The sequence below is a fragment of the Sebastes fasciatus genome, chromosome 1, assembly GCF_043250625.1.
Source record: "Sebastes fasciatus isolate fSebFas1 chromosome 1, fSebFas1.pri, whole genome shotgun sequence".
In the NCBI taxonomy this organism is placed as follows: domain Eukaryota; kingdom Metazoa; phylum Chordata; class Actinopteri; order Perciformes; family Sebastidae; genus Sebastes; species Sebastes fasciatus.
Genome location: NC_133795.1, coordinates 31645292 through 31666193, shown reverse-complemented (window position 1 = coordinate 31666193; position 20902 = coordinate 31645292). Strand labels below are relative to the sequence as shown.

The following is a 20902-nucleotide window of genomic DNA, read 5'->3' as shown; positions in this document are numbered from 1 at the left end:
CCAGATGTTGGCAAACCAGCTCTTGAGCAACCATTCTAAATTCACCGGAAAGATGCAATTTTTTTCTACTTTACATTTTGACAACTCACTTTTCAACTGTGGATATGACATCCTGACTTTCTCACTGTCAACAGCTTGCTGGACGTCACACACAGGGGGCTTTCTTTTTTCAGTGTGCTATACACACAAAGAGTCTACTCACGTTGAAGAAGACAGATTTCCAAAACACGTTGGTACAAGAAAAGTTAATTAATGGGATAAAGTTTCCGTCCTGAACTTCTTATTTACTGAGATTGTGCATACCATATATTTGCCTCCCTGTAAAATTGTAAACTTGAATTGCTGCCAGAAAGTTACAGCTGTTTAATTTGTTAAACTTTTAACTGTCCTCACCAGAAACTATTTATTCATGAATGAAAATTCATGATAAACGATAAGTAAGGGATAATGTACAGCGAGCCGGTCATTGTTGTGAAAGAATCCACGACAGGGGAAAGAGACGTCTGTAACTGAGCAGAATTTTTTTTTTTAGGTAAATCACCTACCCAGTACGAACACTTAAATTGCCCTTATTTAAATCATTAGGTCCTAAAAGTTGTAAAAATGCACTACTAGCTGAATCCAGAGGAAACAGGAAGCAAACAGTGGTCGCCCAACATTTTGTTGACCCATACTACCACGTTGACCTCCTCTCTCGGCAGACTTTGTGGCTCTACAAGAACATTACATGATATCCTCTTTTGCTCCCATATGGACACCAGTCATAATTCATATGGCTCCTGGAGGGTTTTGTTACTTGAACGTAAATATATGTTGTTTTGGGGTATTTGCTGAAACAAATGATGCTGTTGTTTTTCTTGGGAGGACAATTTTAGCTTACAAGACACGGCTTCATTACAAACAAATTGAACATGCAACATGTTTTTCATTTTGCTCATCTGCCAACTGTCCAGATGTTCCCAAATAATAGTAATAATATGAGTTCATTGAGAATTCTGGAGTAGAGTTTGTTTCTTGGATCATATTTGGGACTTGGGAATTGGCATTATAATGGATTTGCACCAAAATAGGGAACCATATTAATCTCAAAGTAGCCACTAAGAAGATTATAGAGAATGGGGAAAAAACAGGGTAATTTCAGTTCATTAAACTAGTTTATCAATACATGTTACTTAATGTCTCACTTTAGTTCCACCAATTGCTTCTATGACTGTCTCTTCTGTGATACTGGCATTTACAGTGACTACTGATTGAATACTGCTGCATGTTGACCTCCATAGCTTTGAGTTCAACTATCCTAGCAAGAAAAATGTTATCCCACACAGATCGGTTCCACAAAACAAACAAAAATCCAACAGCATCTCAGAGCAACTATTTTCACCCTTTTTTTTCTGGGCCTAATTTTTCTATCATACTCTAAAATAACGACTACATTTTTGCTTGACATGCTCTATTTTAAGTGATTCAATTCATTCCTGCCACTGAGCAATTAGCCATTAGCTATCCCTTTCACAAACATGATGTGCACTCCCACCACGCAACTTAAAACTCCCACTCTTTTCTAATGCCACACAGACATGCACAGTGAATTACGGGGGAGTGCAACACAGAACAGCAAGTCAGCAGGAAGGAACTTAGGTGACCACTCAGGAGGTACCTGCTGTGCCTCATACGTGGCAGGAATTTTAAGCCTAGGAGGTAGGAGCATGAAAAATCCTAAAAACAATGCATGTTTAAATCATATACAGAAACACATGATACTAAGAGCATTTGAAAGTAATAAATAGGCAGATATCTATTCTATTACAAGTTAGTTATCTACAAGTTCGTCACTTACATTGTTGTAATGCGCAATTCCTCGAAAATGAAATCCTGCAAGTTCCATTTAGACTCACTGAAGGCTTTGTTGAGCAAAAGGTTTGACCTGAATGCACCCAACACAAACAGCCCACTGTAAACTCTCTAATGTGCGAGTCTAGATTATTTAACTGCAAATGCTGAAAGTCCACTTTTGCCAAGACTCAGAAACCAGGCAAGCTGACCAAGCATGGCCAACAATGTCATAATTAGACATTCCTTACATAATAAGGTAAACAGTAGCACAAAGCTAAATTGGGTAATAAAAATGCATTTCAAAAAGTGGCTGTTTATGTATGGGTATAGTGCAATCTGGTAGCTACAACTGGAACAATTCAATGCACTACTCCCAAGTATGTGAAGGGCACTGTTGACAAGCAGCGCTATCAGTCTTTCTGGATGGCTATTGGTATAACAGCATTCAGTTTACAGGTTGAACAGCCAAATATTTTAGAGGCACTACTGCCTCCTGCCAACATCAAAATGATGAAACCAAACGCATAACAGTTGTTCGGCTTAGGTGTGTTGTTAATTTAAAAAATGTGTCCTTCACAGGAGAATGGCTGCATTCATCCAGTGAACACTGTGCCTCACTGTATGTGAGAAAATCCTGGCCACACTATTGAGACAAATTCAATTAGTAGTTAATGTCAAATTTAACAAATAGAGAATAAGAGACAGAAGCTGCTTCATGGTAAACAACTTAACATTTGCATATGCAGTGCTATAAAGATGAATTTAGATTATATAAAGCGGAATCTGACGTGTGAATACCGTATTATTATAAAAACCGAACACTAAAAAGATTTATAAACAGATATGAACTAGCTGTGATCTTGAATTTTTAATTGGCACATCTGGACAGCCAAAACAAAGATGCCATTTATCACTGTGAGATGACACCATGGAAAACATGCATTCAATCAAGCTACTGAGCGAGACGGCGAGAGGAGGAGGATGGGGGAGAGAGAGAACAGAACAGAGTGAAAACACACAAGGAAAATAATCAGAGACTGATTTTGCATCCATCTGTCCAGAGATTCTGTGAGGGCCATAATGCCTGCAATAGTGTTTTTGGTTGTTTCATTGAGAATTGGTCATGGTTAAATCAATTCCAACACTGTGCCATGATATGCAAATGACACTGAATCTGCAGCAGTAATTAACTGTCCTAAATGGCTCATTAGAATTCATGATTTTATTGGTTAATCACGTGTTTAATATGCAGATGCTTGTGTAAACATCATAAAAATATATTTTTTTTAAATCTGATTTACCTAATTGCTAAATTGACTGGAGCATCTACTTCTGGCCCAATTTCTACAGCTGGATCAATCGCTCAACCAACCTTCAATTAGGAACTACACAAGACACTCATAATTGTAGCCACACACAATAAGATGTTACCTCTTACTATGTTGCAAACACAAACAAACAAAGTAATTATCATCACATTATTAATTGACAGTGTCAGAGGAGCTGTAGTAATTGAGCTAGTGTTTGTGAAGAAGATTAATGAGGATGGCAGTCTGCCTTTCAAACTCAGATTTTGATTTACAGTATTCCCTTTACTTCCCTGACACCACAGGCAAATAGGGTGAAAAAATTAACTAATAGTTACCGCCATGAAACTCAGTTGATTACAGTTGGTCCTGGCTGTTATTGCGGAGTTTCAAGGGAGACGAGCAACGCATGTACTGGGGCTTAATAGGAGGGCGGATGCTACCCACTGATTGGGCAGTGAGTACAGAATATCTTTTTCAGTCCCGGGGGGGAGCCTCGGGAGGGTAAACCAATAGTGAAGTTAGAGGGCTATGCACATACTCATAGAACTGGAGTTACATCCAGGTAACTACTATTTCTCAACCAGTGGGATTAGATTCTAAAATACATATTTGGAAGTGCAGTAACTACAGTACTACACTATCGGTAATTATGCAAAGCCTTGCCTACCTTTCTTCTCACTACAAAAAACAGCCAGGGCTCTGTATGAACACCAGGTTTTTTTTTCAGAGCACACACAGAACGGACAGCCAGCGGACTGCGAGGAGATAGTCGCTGAATTTGACAAAAATTGTATAATTGTATTAGAATCACAGACCTTTAAATACTGTAATGTGGTTAAACAAGTGGCTTGTTTAACACCAGTCACATTGTTCACAGTAGGGATGTCACAAGTACCGATACTTCGGTATCAAGTCGATGCCAAAATTCGGAAAACATGACGGTACTTGTTTTTCTACAGAACCACAGGTACCAGGGATCAGGGATCAGGGACCGAGATTAGATTGAGACTAGCGGCGTCCCGGGGACCACAGGAAGTTTCCCTGATAAAGCTACATTGTTACAACAAATCCATGATTTGAAATCGACAGGAGGAGAGCTAGTAACGTTAGCTATTAGCAGCCGGTGGGCAGCCCAGTCCTGTTTGGCTAAATAATGGAGCTAACAGCTAACGTGCGGAGGTTGCATGAAGTTATATTAAGATGCGTTCTACTGCTCTGTTCAGTAAAAAATAGTATTGGGCGAAGGTGAATTATTATGTTATCATGATGTGTTCATATATAATGTTGTAAAATGTAGTTTTTGGCGAGGAACTTAAGGTGGATCATCAGGGATTAATAATAAATTTGCAAAAACAAAATAATGGTAATAAAGGAGTGTTTGTCGAAGTATATGGGATTTATCTTTTTGTTTTTTACTGTGGTATCAAATTGGGTATCGAGAATTGTGGAATTTAACTGTTATTGGCATCAAGTACTAAATTTCTGGTGTTGTGACATCCCTAATTCACAGAGTTGTATCCAACACCCTCCACTGTAAAGCTGTGTCTAGCAGAGTTACTGTGTCCCCAAATCTCATGAAAATATTTCTACTTAAACTGATAACAATGCACAAAAGTACAAAAATACCACAAGAAGCGGTTCTCAAAAGAAAAAGTTAATTCTCATCCAAACAGGAAACTGGAGAGTGGTGATCGACCGTCCTACCATAACTACCAAACACTCTGTTAAAGTTAAACAGCTTGGTTTAACTGGTTCTCTATCATGACTTCAGATAGAATGACTAATCATCTGTTCTGTGACCACTTTTACTTCCTGTGGTCACCTCAGTAGAGCTTTGTTAGAATGAAATAACTGTCAGCGATCAAGGTCATTTGCTCGTAAAGATGAGGAGCAAAACAAAGACTAGAAACCCTAAAGGTGTATTTGTTGTAACGGGGGCTTCAAGTGAAACACTGCAACATCCTAAATCTCAACAAAGTGTACAATCTACTGCAACCAGAAGAAGACACTGTTTCTGATATAAAACCCTCTAAATTATATTTGAGACGAACGTATTTCTTCTTTGTATGCAGGCTGTGTTTACAGTAGGTGTCATTAATGTGGAGTGCATCATCTTGATTTGCATTGGTTCACCTTGGACACTAGGACTGCTGACAACTGCAACAATTAACCTTGCACATGGCAAAAAGCACAAATACTGAGCCAAAACTGGGGACAACAGTTACATCTACAATATAATAATGCCAGGGGCTTTTAATTCCAGTGGTAGTGAAGTCAGAAAGTCTACAACAATCATCATAACTATACAGTTAACATAAACTAGATATACATATAACTTATCACTTAAGATTTACAAATAAATAACATGAATGTCAGCCAAAAAGACAGGTAAACTTCCATTGTATCCCTGATTACATCTTCAGTTGGGCTACTTTAAATTGACCCCAGTTGTGCCTCTGATGTATTTCATTACATTTGAGTCACACAACTACGCATGCAATTTTTTGAGAAAAAATGACCTGCCGTCTATGAAAAACCTGGAAGGTTATCAGTTGCACAAAAAGAATGATTTTTAACCAGTTTCTCAAGTTGTGACTGTATATCTTAATGCAGGTAGCTGGAGATGACATATATCCTTATGTGTTAATGTTTTTTTTATGAAAATATAAAACACTGGACAGAAAAATCAATATATACCCATATAACTTATAAGCCATCGTTTGTAAGCCCTGACGAAGACCTACAGTGGTCGAAACATGTTGGCTTTTTAAATTATTTAGCGACTACAATAAAGGCTTTTTAATATATTCTCTTCTATTCTTTGCTGCTTTTTTGATATTTTGGAGTGCCTGGATTGCCTTCCTGTTTATCCATAAAAAATAATAATAAATGGGTTTACGTTGTACAAATTGAGTAGGAACATGTGTCATTTTCAGCAACCAGCAACTTTGTTTATCTACAAGGAAAAAAGAAGCAAAACTTGGGTAACCAGGTTAAAAATATTTGTTATCATGCTACAGATGGATTAGAAGAGTTTTTTTTAGGATTCTGGAAATACCTTCTGGAAAGAAACAGATGCTTAGCTCTGTGACTCAAATTCAATGGTATAACACATAAGAGGCACACAAACTGGGGCTACTTTGCTGCTCTCAGTGGAAAGTATAAAGAACTGAAAATAGGTCGCTCTGTTATATCATCAAACATTATGTCTTCAAAACTTATGACTTTATTCTCGTAATATTACAACTTTTTTTCTCATAAAATTACGACTTTATTCTCATAATATTATGACTTTTTTCTCGTAAAATTAAGACTTTATTCTCGTTACATTATGACTTTTTTTCTCGTAAAATTACGACTTAATCTCGTAATATTATGACTTTCTTTCTTGTAAAATTACAACTTTATTCTCGTAGTATTACGACTTTTTTCTCTTACAATTACGTATATCCTAATGCAGGTAGCTGGAGATGACATATATCCTTATGTGTTAATGTGTTTTTTTTAATGAAAATATAAAACACTGGACAGAAACATCAATATATACCAATGTAACTTATAATAACTTAAAAAAATAATAATAATAAATGGGTTCAAGTTCTACAAATTGAGTAAGAACATATGTCATTTTCAGCAACCAGCAACTTTGTTTATCTATAAGGAAAAAACTTGGGTAACCAGGTAAAAAAATATTTGTTATCATGCTACAGATGGATTAGAAGAGGGTTTTTTTTAGGATTCTGGAAATATCTTTTATAAAATAGCAGGAAAGAATCTGATGCTTAGCTCTGTGACTCAAATCCAATGGTATAACACATAAGAGGCACAAACTGGGGCTACTTTGCTGCTCTCAGTGGAAAGTATAAAGAACTGAAAATAGGTCGCTCTGTTATATCATCGAACATTATGTCTTCAAAACGGTATATAATATGAAGAAATAATATGCACCGTGTTGCATGTGCAGCATATAGAAATAGAAAGTGGGTAAAATAGTAAAGTAATTGGTTGCATGATCCACCCCCTCTGTTCCACTGCATACCTGCGGCAGAATGCACGTCTCTGTGGCAACGACACAGAAGACAGGATGGGTAGCAACAGTGTGTCATTCCTGCCGACGCATCTCACTATGGATGCGGCCAGGCAGCATCTCCCATCATCTCCTAACAACCATGACAAGGACTCACTAAAAAAGGCAAAAACTAGACTATCTCCCCCCTCATCAACCCCCCACTAACTGGATATGTGGGTGATCTTTCCCCCCAAATGGGAAGCGTGTCCTACCTGTTTCTGCTGTTCCAGGAGGGAGAGGAGGAGGAGGAGGAGCAGGCGCATCAGGATGAAGATAGATGCCGCATTTAGGAGATCGAGAGAGAGATCAGCTGTATAGCAGAGGACGTATAGTGGTGGTGCTCTCTCGTTCAGTCACGACGCACCGTCCAGACACTTTGCGCAGTTTACTTTTGGCGCACAGCTTCTCCTCCTGTATGAAGATGAAGAGCACACATGATGCACATTTTATCTGAATGAATCGTGGGTTTTTTTCTCTGAGAAGCTTACAACCAGTGATGTAACGCTAATTAAAACAGGTTGAACCATTAAGTGGTTAATTATGGAGGCAAACAATAGCTAGGCTAAAGTGAACTGCTGTGCTCTTTCTACATCACCATATACCATCAAGTTCACAACTGACTTTAGCTTAATGTCAGCCTTATAAACAGCACTAAACAGAGGGATTTAAATTAAGTCATGCTGCTTTGCTGTCTACTATCTTACCTGCTTTACGTTTTAAACTAAGGATATCATTTCCCTAACAAGTTATTTTTAAGACGCCACAAACGCGCCAGTGTGTAGAGCAGAGCAGTAACCTTCACTATCTAAAGAGACACTTTAGGCAAAATAAATAAATACATAATCTGTCTGGAGCCGCAAAACATTTGATCTTTGTGATGAAGGTAACACGTGTTACTAAACTGTACAGTTTGTAGTCTAAGTTTATAGTATATAAGTCTAATGCAGTGAGGGCCAAAGAGCAAATGTACTACGAAGTATTAGGGCCACATTGAGGGAAAAAACATCTGAGATTTACAGAATAAAGTCAGAATATTACGAGAAAAAAAGAAAATAACACGTAAAATTACTACTATATAATATTATGACTTTATTCTCATAATACCACAACTTTTTTCTCTTAAACTTATGACTTTATTCTCATAATATTATGACTTTATTCTCATAATATTATGACTTTATTCTCATATTATGACTTTATTCTCATAATACCACAACTTTTTTCTCTTAAACTTATGACTTTATTCTCATAATATTATGACTTTATTCTCATAATACCACAACTTTTTTCTCTTAAACTTATGACTTTATTCTCATAATATTATGACTTTATTCTCATATTATTATGACTTTATTCTCATAATACCACCATTTTTTTCTCTTAAACTTATGACTTTATTCTCATAATATTATGACTATTCTCATAATATTACGCCTTTTTTCTCGTAAAATTTAAAATTTATTCTCGTAATATGACTTTTTTTCTCGTAAAGTTATGACTTTATTCTCGTAATAAAATCTCAGATTTGTTTTCCCTCAATGTGGCCCCCTAATACTCTGTCATAGTTAGTAAGCTTGCAAACAGTGTCAGTGTCTAGTGAACTGTTTGCTTCATCCATTCACACTAATACCAGCCATAATAAAAAACAAGAACATGTCCCCCTTACCTCCTGCTGTCAAGCAGTGACAAGGTTTGTGTGTCCTTAAGCATAGTTTTAAACATGTGTGACTTTCCTCGTGTGATTAGTTTAGCCAACGTAACGGTAATCCACGTGCGTTTGTAACCATAGCAACGTGAATGTTAAAATGTGAGCATCTGGTTTTTCTCAACAACTAACTAACTAACTCCAAGCCAAACAAACACTTACTGCAGTTTTGAAGACATTTCCAATTTCCTCATACATTCTCTGTCGAATGAAAAATATCCTGTCTTCAGCTCAATGAAGATGAAACATCCTTTATGTGTCTAGAAGTTAGCTCAAAGTTGTTTCTTCAATGTAACAAAGATGGCGGACGAGACACCAACTGCCGTAAAGCCTCAGAAGAAGAAGATGTTGTTGCTGGTTGTGAAGAAGACAAGAAGATTTATAAAGATACATTAACCTGATAATTCAATTCTATTCGAACTTTATTGCAGACTCAAGGTCCAGATAAGAAAAAAGAAAAAACAACACAGGAAGCACTATAAAAAGTAATGATTAAAAGCTATTACAAATATAAATATTAATATAAATATATACATACATCAATGCCTTACATATAAAGAACTATAGCAGTGCCTCCACAGCTGTGATTGGTACCGTGTAGTGCTAAATCTGATGTTAGACAACCTCAAGATTATGTCATCTCAGAGTGATTAAGCCGGCATATAAATGTGTACATGAGATTTATTAATACAGTTTGAAAAGTATTTATTTCACTTGCACTGGAACATCTTGGTTTTTTTAGTAATATTCTCATTGCATCATTACATGCGACCTGAAGTCTCTGTATAAGCTCGCTTTTTTATAGTTTGACCACGAATGGGCTGTATACAGTTGTGTACAGAATGCTCTGAACAGAGACATCTTCACTCTATCTGAACACATACGAAACATCTGTCATGTCTTCGGTAAAGAAATGTCCAAGATATTTTACCTTATTACAGACACAAAGATTGTTATCAGACAATTTGTAGTCTGGAAATTTTAGACATTTGTCCTCCTTCGTTCAACAGATCAAGACTATACTCTTACTGGCATTGTATTGGATATCATGTTCCACACCATACACAGAATGATACATTGAGGAACATACATTGATAAGAAACCCCAAATGATTGTTGAGGCAGATACTGATATGAATATAAATAATACAAACAAATTGTTTAAATATATATTCAGGGATAACTACTGGAGAACACTGAGGTCATGTCCTTGTATATTTTACAGGTATTTGTGGGATTTAGCAGACTAGGGTAGTTACATTCAATACACTTTACAATAATACAAAAAAATAGATAAAATGTGGTGTATAATTTAAAAGCTGTATTTTTAATCTCAACATATTTAATTTTGACAACTTTAAAGCCAAGAAAAAAATAAATAATCCTGTATTTGCCCACAAGCATTGCATTCCTGGAAGTGTGGAGAGGGCTTTGAAGCCGCATTTAAACCTTCATGTTGGGAGAAAAAAAAATGCAGAAAACATGATTAAACACTTAACTGAAAAAAAAAAAAACATTATGAAAAATCCAAATATTTAACATTTTAAAGACTTAGTGTATGCTGTGCATTGGGTGACTCGTAACCTCAGTAGTTTAAAAATCCTATGGCTGGATATAGTGACAGTTGTTTTTTATAAGCAGCCCTTAAATGTGTTTTGTTTTTTGACCACAATGTGTACATTTTAAAGTTGAAAATTAAACTTGTCAGTGCTTTCTTATGGACAAACTATGGAGCTCTGTTTCTAAATAACCTAAAACACTCAATATGACATTTCATAGTGCAATTTCTTCTGCTAATATTGGCCTGCCCAGCCTCTAGCGTGCAGTAGCCTACAAGAAAAGCTACAAGGTAGGTCATTTTTGGCATTTTTCAGTTGCATCCAGTAATGGCAGGATTTAATTTATGAAATCATGGTATCTGGCACAGAGGTCACACTATGTGGGTCCCTGCTCATACAGATATTCTGGGCAATGTGGACATAGTACCCAAACAAGCTGTTAAAAGATAAAACGCACTGTAGATGTCAATAATGAACTTCCAAAGACGGAGGTAAAGGGTATAGTGTAGTTTGTGAGGCAATAAACCAAGATCACAGATCTTCTACAGCCAAAATAACAAACAGGCCTATTCTTTTCCCCACCCTCTTACCTATTGTGCCTGCTTGTTTGAGGTTGTATTTTGCTGCTGTCATTCTGCAGTGGGCAACATGCAGCGCGCTGAAAATTGATTTACTGGCAGAGATTTAGATTTTTCCATTACGCAGCACACACGTGTTGCCAGGGTGGGTTGGCTGCAAACAGACCTTACATGGCTACGTATTCTTGAAAACACACCTGTCTTTATCCTCAACTGTGGCAAAACTTTTGTTCCTTGCCGACTGTCACCGCAGCACACTGTAATGAGTTTTGTTGTCCATTATTAGAGTTAGATGACAGGGGTCATGTTCACTTCACCCACGCTGCATACTGTATTTCTGTGATGTCTTTCACCAGATGGGTCGCTGACCTGCTCTCTTACCCGGGCCGGGGTGTGCAGAGGCACAAATGGAGCAGCAGGAGCAGATGGGAGCGAGACGGATGAGAGGAGGATGAGACAAGAGCTGTGTGCTTAATATTTAACCAGTGAGGCAGCATGCTGCTCCGCCCAGGAGGTGGGGGGGGGGGGATAAAATCATCATACTGAAGTGACAGTGATTATAGAGATGCTGGAATTCACAGGTGGAAAGTAAAGCGTACTATACTACTCACGTTTTGAAGTGGCACTTTTTTCTTAAAGCTTCATTAGGCAGAATATTTTTGGCCTCATTGGGCAAAAACTCCATAATAACCTTTCAGCATATTGTAATTCAAGTGTTCTGAAAGAAAACTGGACTTCTGCACCTCCTCATGGCTGTTTTCAGGCTTTAAAAAATCTAGCCCGTGACGGGAGACTTTGGCCAATCACAGGTCAATTTCAGAGAGAGAGCGTTCCTATTGGCTGTGCTCCGGCTGGTGGGCGGTGCTTGGTATTTCCTCGACAGATCTCAACATGGCTGCCGGGTCACAAACTTTCTGATTTTACAGCTAAACAGTACACTACAAGATGATTTTGAAAACATTTGAGGCGATAAATAGACATTACAGCAACAGAATATTAATTCATATTTGATCAGCGCTGCCTAATTTCACTGTTTGATCAGAGTTTGCGAGTGATTGACGGCTGCTCAGAGACGGCAAGGCTCCAGCTCGGCTCTGATTGGTTGTTTTCCTCCGGTCTGTGAAATCTTGCAGATTCCATTAGGAGATGATTTTTTGCATCAATGTGCTAAAGTTCCTTCATTTGACATTTATTTGATTCACTACATCAACCGAAAACAGACTTCCTGTCTGGCTATTTTACATGTTAACACTTTCTAAATAAATTTTTTAAAAGTAATTTTTCTGTATTACAATAAATATAAAACCACATACAGTATACCATAATAGAGAATTTTATAATTATCATGCACCTGTAAGAAAAACTAAACACTGAGTAACTACAACTTTTAACACTGGAGTACATTTTACTGTCAATACTTATTTACCTTATAGTACATTTTTGAACTCATAACTTTTACTTGGAGTATTTTATGTATTGTGTTAACTAAGGTGAAGGATTTGAGTACTTCTTTCACATCTGTGTATAATCAGATTTGGGATACTTATCTGATATAATCATGGTTAATTTGTTTTTGAGCTGAGGAGCAGTTTAATATATTGTGCTGGTGCTGGCATTAATGAACATTATTTGGATAATATAAGAATAATAGTGTATTCATGCATTTAATTTGAATGCAAATTAGTGGTCAATTTATAGTATGGTGATGTAAAGATCCAAGGAGAAAAGAGGTTCTGCAGCAGCGCCCCCAATTGAGAGTTACCTAAACTGCGAACAAGCGGTTTTCCCTCCCGGCCCCTTCATTAATCAGCACACACTGGTCTAACACACACACACACACACACACACACACACACACACACACGGGAATTGGCACTATATTGGCTGCAGACCAGTGGGAACCTGGTTTCACACACACAGATTAACACCACGCCTGTGGACGTCAGCACCCTAGAAACATCCCCTAGAAAGCCAAGTGTATGTTTAATCCCCAACAGTCGAACCTCAAGGTCACCCACGTTAGTAGAGAGTAATTATATTCATGACAACATGGAGTCTAGTGACATTATTCACTGTCCATTTTAAAGCCTCCAAAGGAACTACAACGCCTCGGTACTCATGTCTATACAGTCAAAAGTTTTGTTGATATTTTTTATATTTTTAAGTGACTCAGTTCAAATCAAATGTCTACAGTGAATTCCTCGTTCAGACTGGTTGCTAGCATTAAAAAATAGGACCGAGGCAGCCTCACAACAACTGTAGCTCACAGAATGTGGTTAATTAATTCCTCTTTCCATGGCCAGCTATAGTTACTGGGTCAGCTGCAGCCAGAATATATGATAAAGTAGCTTTTCATCACTCACACCTGAAACTAGAAAGAGCAGCGTGCACTTTTATGACACATATAGGAAGATAGTCAACAGCAACCATGAACAGGCTTCTCAAAAATGCCTCAATATAGATTTGGAGAATGGTACCATCATGTGGTTGTATTTCTAGCCAGAAGAGCCCAATAGTTCACATTGGGTTCTTGTCAAATCGCGACAGTGATGGAGTTACGGATTGGCTGCTTTGTTGAGGCTGATTTAAGATTTGATCAGAAACCAGGATAAAGTAGAAACAGTGCATCCTTCTACTGTTAAGTGGCCTCATTTTTTTTTTTTTTTTACCAGTGAACCACAATTCATTTCCTCACAGCTTCTTTTCCAACGTTAATTTTGACAAAGCAAGTCTCAATTCTTTTACAAAGAAAAAACATCTGCTGTTTAGTTGTACTGCACACATTTTTTTAAAGGGGTAGTTTGACATTATGGGTAATAATTCACTTTCTAGCCAAGAGTTAGATGAGAAGATTGATTCCACTTATTATCTTCGTACAAAGCCGGGCTAGCTGTTTCCCAGTTTCCAATCTTTATGCTAAGCTAAGCTAACCAGCTGCTAGCTCCAGCGTTCTTCTAAATGGACAGACGGATCATCTTTTCATGATGAATAGTTTAACAAATTGTCAAACTATTCTGTTAAAGGAGGTGTAACATCTGGCGGTGAGTTTGCAGATTGCAACCAAGCGTGTAGAAGAACTATGGTGGCCTACGTGAAAACGCGAATGGCCCTCTATAGCTGTTGTGAGAGTAGCGTAGGTCATTTGGAGAATAGCAGAGCCAGTGCGTAGTGTGTGCGTGTGTACGTGGGAAGTGAGTGGTGAAGCAAGAGAGAGAGAGAGAGCGGTGGTGAATGTGTGTGAGCGAAAAAGTGAGCGAGTGGAGCAGAAGACAGTTACTTTAGCTCTGAGAATATCAAGTGAATGTTCAGTAGAAGTTGCAGTTTGTGCAGAAATAAATGCTCCAGCTCCTCAAGACCAACAGAGGTTTCCCGTGTCTTGTTTCCCGGCAGCTGAGTGGAGTGACGGCGAGGGTTAACTCCGGAGCGGGTAACGTTATCAACTCTGGCCCAAGCAGGAAAAGTTAACACAGTGGTTTGTCCATTCTGGGCTACTGTAGAAACACGGCGGCAGGCTCCTGTGAAGAGGACCCGCTCCGTATGTAGATATAAACGGCTCATTCTAAGGTAACAAAAACACGATTCTTACAATCAGGTGATTATACATTAAAGAAAACATACTTATTAATTATATTATAATACATTTCTGCCAATAGATCCCCCTAAATGTTACACACTGTTCCTTTAAATTCATTTATTGCTGCTGAAGGCATTTTTAATCTCCTTTGTGTTTGTTCCCTGACCTTTTAAAGTAAAAGAAAGGTACCATGAGTCAGTCAAAATGTCTCAGGCAACTAATGAACAAAGGCAAACACATTTTTACATATCTGCAGCTAAGTCAGTCACAGACATGACGTGTCCCTTCTTGTCATACAAAGGTTTGAGTGAGAGGAAAGAAAAAAGCATGTTGATTCCTTTGATTTTATTCCATTTGTCACATAAAATAGTACATTATCCATTTGTTGCTCTTTTTATGCGAGAACCCTTTTGTCATTAAGGTACAGCAGCCCGAAAATCCATCTCACCTTTAAATGCTTTTACAATTGTCAAAGGATTCCTAATGCAATGAACAGAGCAGGTTTATCTGTTAAATTCAAAATGATGTGAAAGCACAATAGGCCAAATTGGTTCCCCGATTATGAGTCACAGCAATAATTACTCTGGATTAAGCTCACCTCGAATAATAAGCCTTGAAGAGAAGTAGCTTGCATAACTTTTATCATTAGCATAATAAAGGCAGAAAAAACAGCTATTGTTAATATTGACAGAGAGACAGGTTAGACGGTTCCCTGGATTCTGTATTTCCAGGAAGAGATGCTGAAACATGAGGTAAAGTAACCTTTTACAGTTTCCATGACCACACTTACACATCTACCCGGAAGATCTTTTCAGCTGTTATGTATGAGCAATCACTCTGTTCTTGAAGTGCATCCATTTTCTAGTGTAGAAATTATGTAAATCTCTTCTCTGTCCAGAATAAATATAGCCTAGCAACACACTGTGCTTTCTTAGAAAACTGTCACTTATAATTGGGACAAATTAAAGACAGTATGAGGGGGAGCATCAGGGAGAACCGTTCTGCAAGCCTTGGCTAAATACGATGATTAATTAGAGCTATCATCACATCTTGGAATGGACCGAAACATCAAAAACTCAAGACCTCTTTCAGGCATGCCGATTTTGTGCCTGAAGATATTTCAAGACATGGGAGATAGTGACTCCATGGATTAACAGTTGTGAAGTTGACAGACAAGCCTGCTTTGCATCAGGATTTCCAAATAAGCATCTTGACAAATGACATAATCCACTGTGTGCATCAAAGGGGCTAATGGTGGGATTTTACTGGTAAAAAACTTCATTCAGGGAACCTGTGAGACATCCGAGACAAATTTTTGCTAAAGATGGCTTCTCTGGATTTATGCTTCGGCAGTTGTTGGCATAACTCTCACAAACAGAGTTTTGGTGTCTAGAGATTTCACTGATGAATCATCTGGCAGCTCTGAAAAAAACACAGAGACATCAAACAGTTACAAAGTATGTTTGTTTATATTTATGGATAAAATTAAGTGGGGAAAAACATTTAGCGAATCACAAAAGATCAGTTTTAAAAAAAAAACTCCGAAGATCTTTAAGCCGCTCATATTGTAGTTTAGTTTATTCAAATGAGGTAATCAAAATAAGAGGATCCAAAGGTAAAACTTTGGGAAGTCATTAAGGAATGTGCTGAATGCACAACTTTACTGCATCTAAACTGTGCCATCATATCACAGCCACTTACAGTACTAACTGACCTGTTCACTTATGGATAAGAGGACATCTGATCTTCCTCTAGCATTTCACTCGTGTTAAATATAGCCTATGTTGCAAGTCACAGAACTGAAACGCATGTTGGCTAAATAAAGTTTAAGTGATATGTATAGTATCTGACGGCATACACAGCTAAAAAGTTACTGCCACTTGCAAATCTTATATTTGTCAGCTGAAAACATTTAGTCAAGTCATGTAAAACCTGTGTTATCAACTTTACCTCTCCTGGCTTTATTTGCTTAAGCTGATTTTAAAGTTAAAATAATAATTTAAATGTATTATACGCTGGTGCCAGCTGACAGTAGTCAGGGATTAAAACAGAATAACAAACTCGCTCTGGAAACTACTTTTCTTATCAGTGACATGTTAGATGATGAAGGTTATTTTCTCCTTGCTGTATATCCTCCAAGAATTATTGGCCTTAAATCAGTTTAGAAGTCGTCTATGTGGATGCTTAAGTCAATATGATATCGACCATCTTTTCATCTTACCCTGGCTGAAGTCCTCGTCCAGGTACAGTTTGAGCCGTCTGCTGCGGAGGCCGAAAACCTTGGCAGCCTCAGACAGCAGGCCTGAGTAGTCGAGCCCATTCTGGCCCACTGGGTTCACCAGCAGGAGGGTGCCCACCTCTCCTGTCTGGCACTCTGTGAGGAGATGAGAACAGTGTTGAAGAGAAGCGAACCAGACAGACTTTACTTCTTTTACAAATTGAGAAATGATTGGCTTGTTAGTGAAGCTTGCTCAAACGTCCTGGAAAGGTAACAAGCCTAAGCCTCAGCCATGGGAAAAGGGAAGAGACAGAGAGAAGGAATGATAGATCAAAAAGACGATAAAGGACGATAAAGAGAGAGAGAGCCCGGCTGTAGGGTCAGAGGGGCAAGGTGAAGGGGTTTGAGTGTGAATGACTTAAAGGATAAAGCTGGATTATGGTACATTTCCTTCAGTACAATGAACACAGTACAACACACAATGAGTGCATTTGATTCCAGTGATGGAAAATAACTAAGCGCATTTATTTTACAGCAATGGTTTCTAATTATTGTACAGATTTGGATTTTATACACAAAACATATGATCAACCTATAAAATATGACGTATTATTATAGTTTAAACTACCCGACAGTATATAAAATAGTTAAAGGGAAGTTTAACATTTTGGGAAAAACACATTTGCTTTTTTGTCTGTACGGTAAATATGAAGCTACAAGTATAAAGACTGAAAACAGAGGGAAAAGATAGTCTGGCTCTGTTCAAACGCAACAAGTACAATGCGGGTAGTTTGCCAACCAGCTCCTCTAAACCTCAGTAGTTAACTTGTTCTATCCCATTTTTACAAATCCGCAAGTGACAATTAATTTGGGCTTCTGAGAAATATTCGAAGGTGTTCGAATAACAATGTTGAATATGAATAATGTGGGATTATTCCTTATATATAATTATTATTATTATTACATACTTATATATATAAAAAAAAGCTGAAGCATTCGAATACTGATTTGGAGGTTGATTACCATGGTAACGGTTGAAGCTTCGAAGCATTCGGGTCAGCCCTAGCAAACAGTGTTTAAATGACAATTTACAGTTTAATGGGGCGGTTACGTGTTGGACTATTTCTTTTCAGACAGCCAGGCTAGCCGTTTCATCCCGTTTCCGTTTTTTTGTGCTAAGCTAAGTTAACTGACTGCAGCTTCATATTCACTATACAGACATGAGAGTGGCCCAGATCTAGAGCAAGAAAACAAAATAAACGCATCAATAAATGATTGTTTGTTTGTCAATGTCTCTCAATCTTTATTGTTCCCAAGGGGGAATTTGGTTTGCAGCCAGATGATGCAAGTCATAAAAACAACAGTGAAAGGAACTGTTATTTTCCAAAATGTCTGACTATTTCTTTAAGATTTAGCTCCATCTCAAACATCAATGCAGGACTTTCATTTGTGATTTATTTGTAGAGTGGTACTGCTATTGTTTTGCACTTAGAACGATTGAGAAATATACATTGTCAGGGTCAGACTAATTTGTGTGTCAAAAATAAAGGATGCTATATATTGAGGCTATAACGCTACATGCATTCATTTAAATTAAGCTTTGACTACACAGACAAAACCTGTCAGCAGGATAAATTGATAGTTTTGGTCTCTCCAGGGGATTTGTTGACTATAATTAAAAATGAGTAATGGCAGCCTTTTACTTTAACCGTGAGACGGACTGCCTCATCAGTTGTGCGTTACTATATGTACAGTACACTGTATGTGTGTGTTTGTGTGTGTGTATTTCTCACCAGCTGGTTGTGCGTTGCAGAGCAGCAGGTTCACGTAGGGACACAGGAGGGTGTCGGTGGTGGGTGCAGGGCCAGGGGAGGAAGAGCCTGAAGTCACTGACAAAGTTTTACCGCTCAAAGCCTCAAGGTCAATTTTGCTCGTCAACTCTGTAACGAACACAAGCAAACGATCAGTTGGGAAAAACAGCAAAATGTTTATATTTGATTACCTTTTCCTTCTCGTAATGCCCAATAAACTCAACTAATGACTAAAAAAAAGTAGCGTTAGATAGCTCACTAGGGTTAGCTTGTCGGCTCAAATGCTTTATCTACTGTTACGATAATGTATACAAAGATGCTACACCAGTAAGCAGTAGTGTCTGGGTGATTAACATCACCTGCTCTGGCTGGTGTAGTTTTATGACGGAAGTTAGCTACGGCTACGTAGCTAGCTGAAAATGCAGGTGCTCAGTGTTTGCAGTTAAGCTAGCGAGCCACACAGTCCAGTTACACACACACACAAAAACCCTTGACTAATCAGTGCTCTGGACATGCATGTGCACTTCCATATTATTATCATCATATAGGCATTCGGAAAATTATAAATAGTGTGTGTGAAAAATACTGTAGAAAACGGATTGAGTGCCAAGAAATGTGCTAGCTAGATAAATAAAAAGTAAAAAATACTAAATGTTTTAATTGATTTTATCAACTGATAAAGGAAAAGTATAAAGCTTTACATTATTTTAACATACTATTTGATCATTTAATTAACCGTATTTTTATTCTATGTATTCAGTTGTATTTTTGAGAACCATTACTGAGAACCTTTTACTATATTTAGTCAGTTTTGGGGCGATGACATTACAGTATGATGACCCACAGTTACTCGAGTAATATGAGACGGCAGATGTTTCTACCGTAAAATAGTGATTCGCTGCGTTTATGTCTTCCTGAGGAGCTAAAAACCAGTTCTCACCAGTCCCGCCGTTGAAGAATCTGAGCTGGGTGTTATTGGCTCCAAAGATGCTGCTGCACACTTTCTTCAACTTGTCCAAGTCTAGTCTGTTATCCCCTTTGGGGTTCTCCAACAGCACCACCCCCTCTGAGCAAGAAACCAGTCAGACAGGATTACTAACGTAACCAAACAGTCAATTACAGGTAAGACAAGTTCAAATAGTGTGCGGTACATATCCAAATATCTCGATAATCAGCACATGTTTAATTAACAGTTCAACAGTTTTTACATATTACATATTGACAACATATTCTTGTTAGATCTTTTCTGGCTAGATAAACAGACTTCATATGTGCTACCTTGTTCTTTGTTGTTGACCTTCACCCTGACGTTCACATAGGTGCAAGCTGGTCCATTTAGAGGAGCCCGAGGGGCTGAAGATCCCTTTACTATGGTTAACTCCAAGTCTGAGCCCTTCAGCTGCAACAAAGAAAAAAAAAGAGCATGACAAAGACAGACTTTTTATGTTCTTTAAACTAGAATTACCGCCTCGTGGTTGTATGCCTCCTCCAACCAGTCAAGTTGCATTTACATCCATCTGTCCAAAATGTCCTCACTTCAACATTTTATCCTGTTAGACATTTGTGTGAAATTGTCATAATTAGCATATGAATTCTTGAGTCATGGTCACAGTGACCTTGACCTTTGACCACCAAAATCTAATCAGTTCATCCTTCAGTCCAGATGGACGTTTGTGCCAAATTTAAAGAAATTCCCTCCAGGCGTTCCCGAGAAATAGCGCCCACGTGAATAGGTCGGACATACGTACGTATGGACGGACGACGAGAAAACATAATGCCGTGGCATAAAAATCAAATTGTGACTTGTACCACAAATACATTCAGAGAGAGGTAGTATGGTAATCACCAAGAGGAAAATGTGAACAACCAACTTCACACCAAAGTATCACTGACGCTCATGATAACACACATCAGTCTGTTACAGCATGTTTCATAAATGTTGAAAGGTTGTGGTCCACAACAAGCTGCCTGTTAAACTGCCCTTGCATCGTAGTACAGCGAACAATAATCACGCTTGCCCTGAGATGTCCTTTCATACCTGAGTTTTTTCTTCTATGATGACGCTGGCAGTCTTGGGGACAGGGAAGGGCAACATTGGAGCCTTGGTGGTTGCCAGGATGAAGTCAGTATGAGCCTGGATCACAGAGCCCAAGTACTCCCCCTCTGGCTGGCAGCGGTAGTACACAGTTATTTCATCTGATGGCACCAAATGACCCTGTGAGACAGGTAGTTGTGAGACAGGTAGT

At 38.1% G+C, this 20902-nt stretch overlaps 2 protein-coding genes across 2 annotated transcripts in view; both read right to left on the bottom strand.

Annotated features, from left to right (window-relative positions):
- The window catches only part of atp2b2 (ATPase plasma membrane Ca2+ transporting 2), a 154859-nt gene extending 147232 nt beyond the window's left edge, over positions 1-7627 (bottom strand). The window contains exon 1 of the mRNA XM_074643331.1: positions 7425-7627. The gene's annotated coding sequence lies outside the window, so the exon portion shown is untranslated. The remainder of the gene's footprint in view (positions 1-7424) is intronic.
- Positions 7628-14957: 7330 nt separating this feature from the next.
- Positions 14958-20902, bottom strand: part of iars1 (isoleucyl-tRNA synthetase 1) — a 73264-nt gene continuing 67319 nt past the window's right edge. Inside the window, exons 29-34 of the mRNA XM_074643297.1 lie at positions 20695-20871; positions 19935-20055; positions 19597-19722; positions 18639-18785; positions 16849-17001; positions 14958-16049 (exon numbers count right to left, since the gene is read on the bottom strand). Of these exons, the coding sequence (XP_074499398.1) occupies positions 15967-16049; positions 16849-17001; positions 18639-18785; positions 19597-19722; positions 19935-20055; positions 20695-20871 (807 nt within the window). The 3' untranslated portion in view covers positions 14958-15966. The remainder of the gene's footprint in view (positions 16050-16848; positions 17002-18638; positions 18786-19596; positions 19723-19934; positions 20056-20694; positions 20872-20902) is intronic.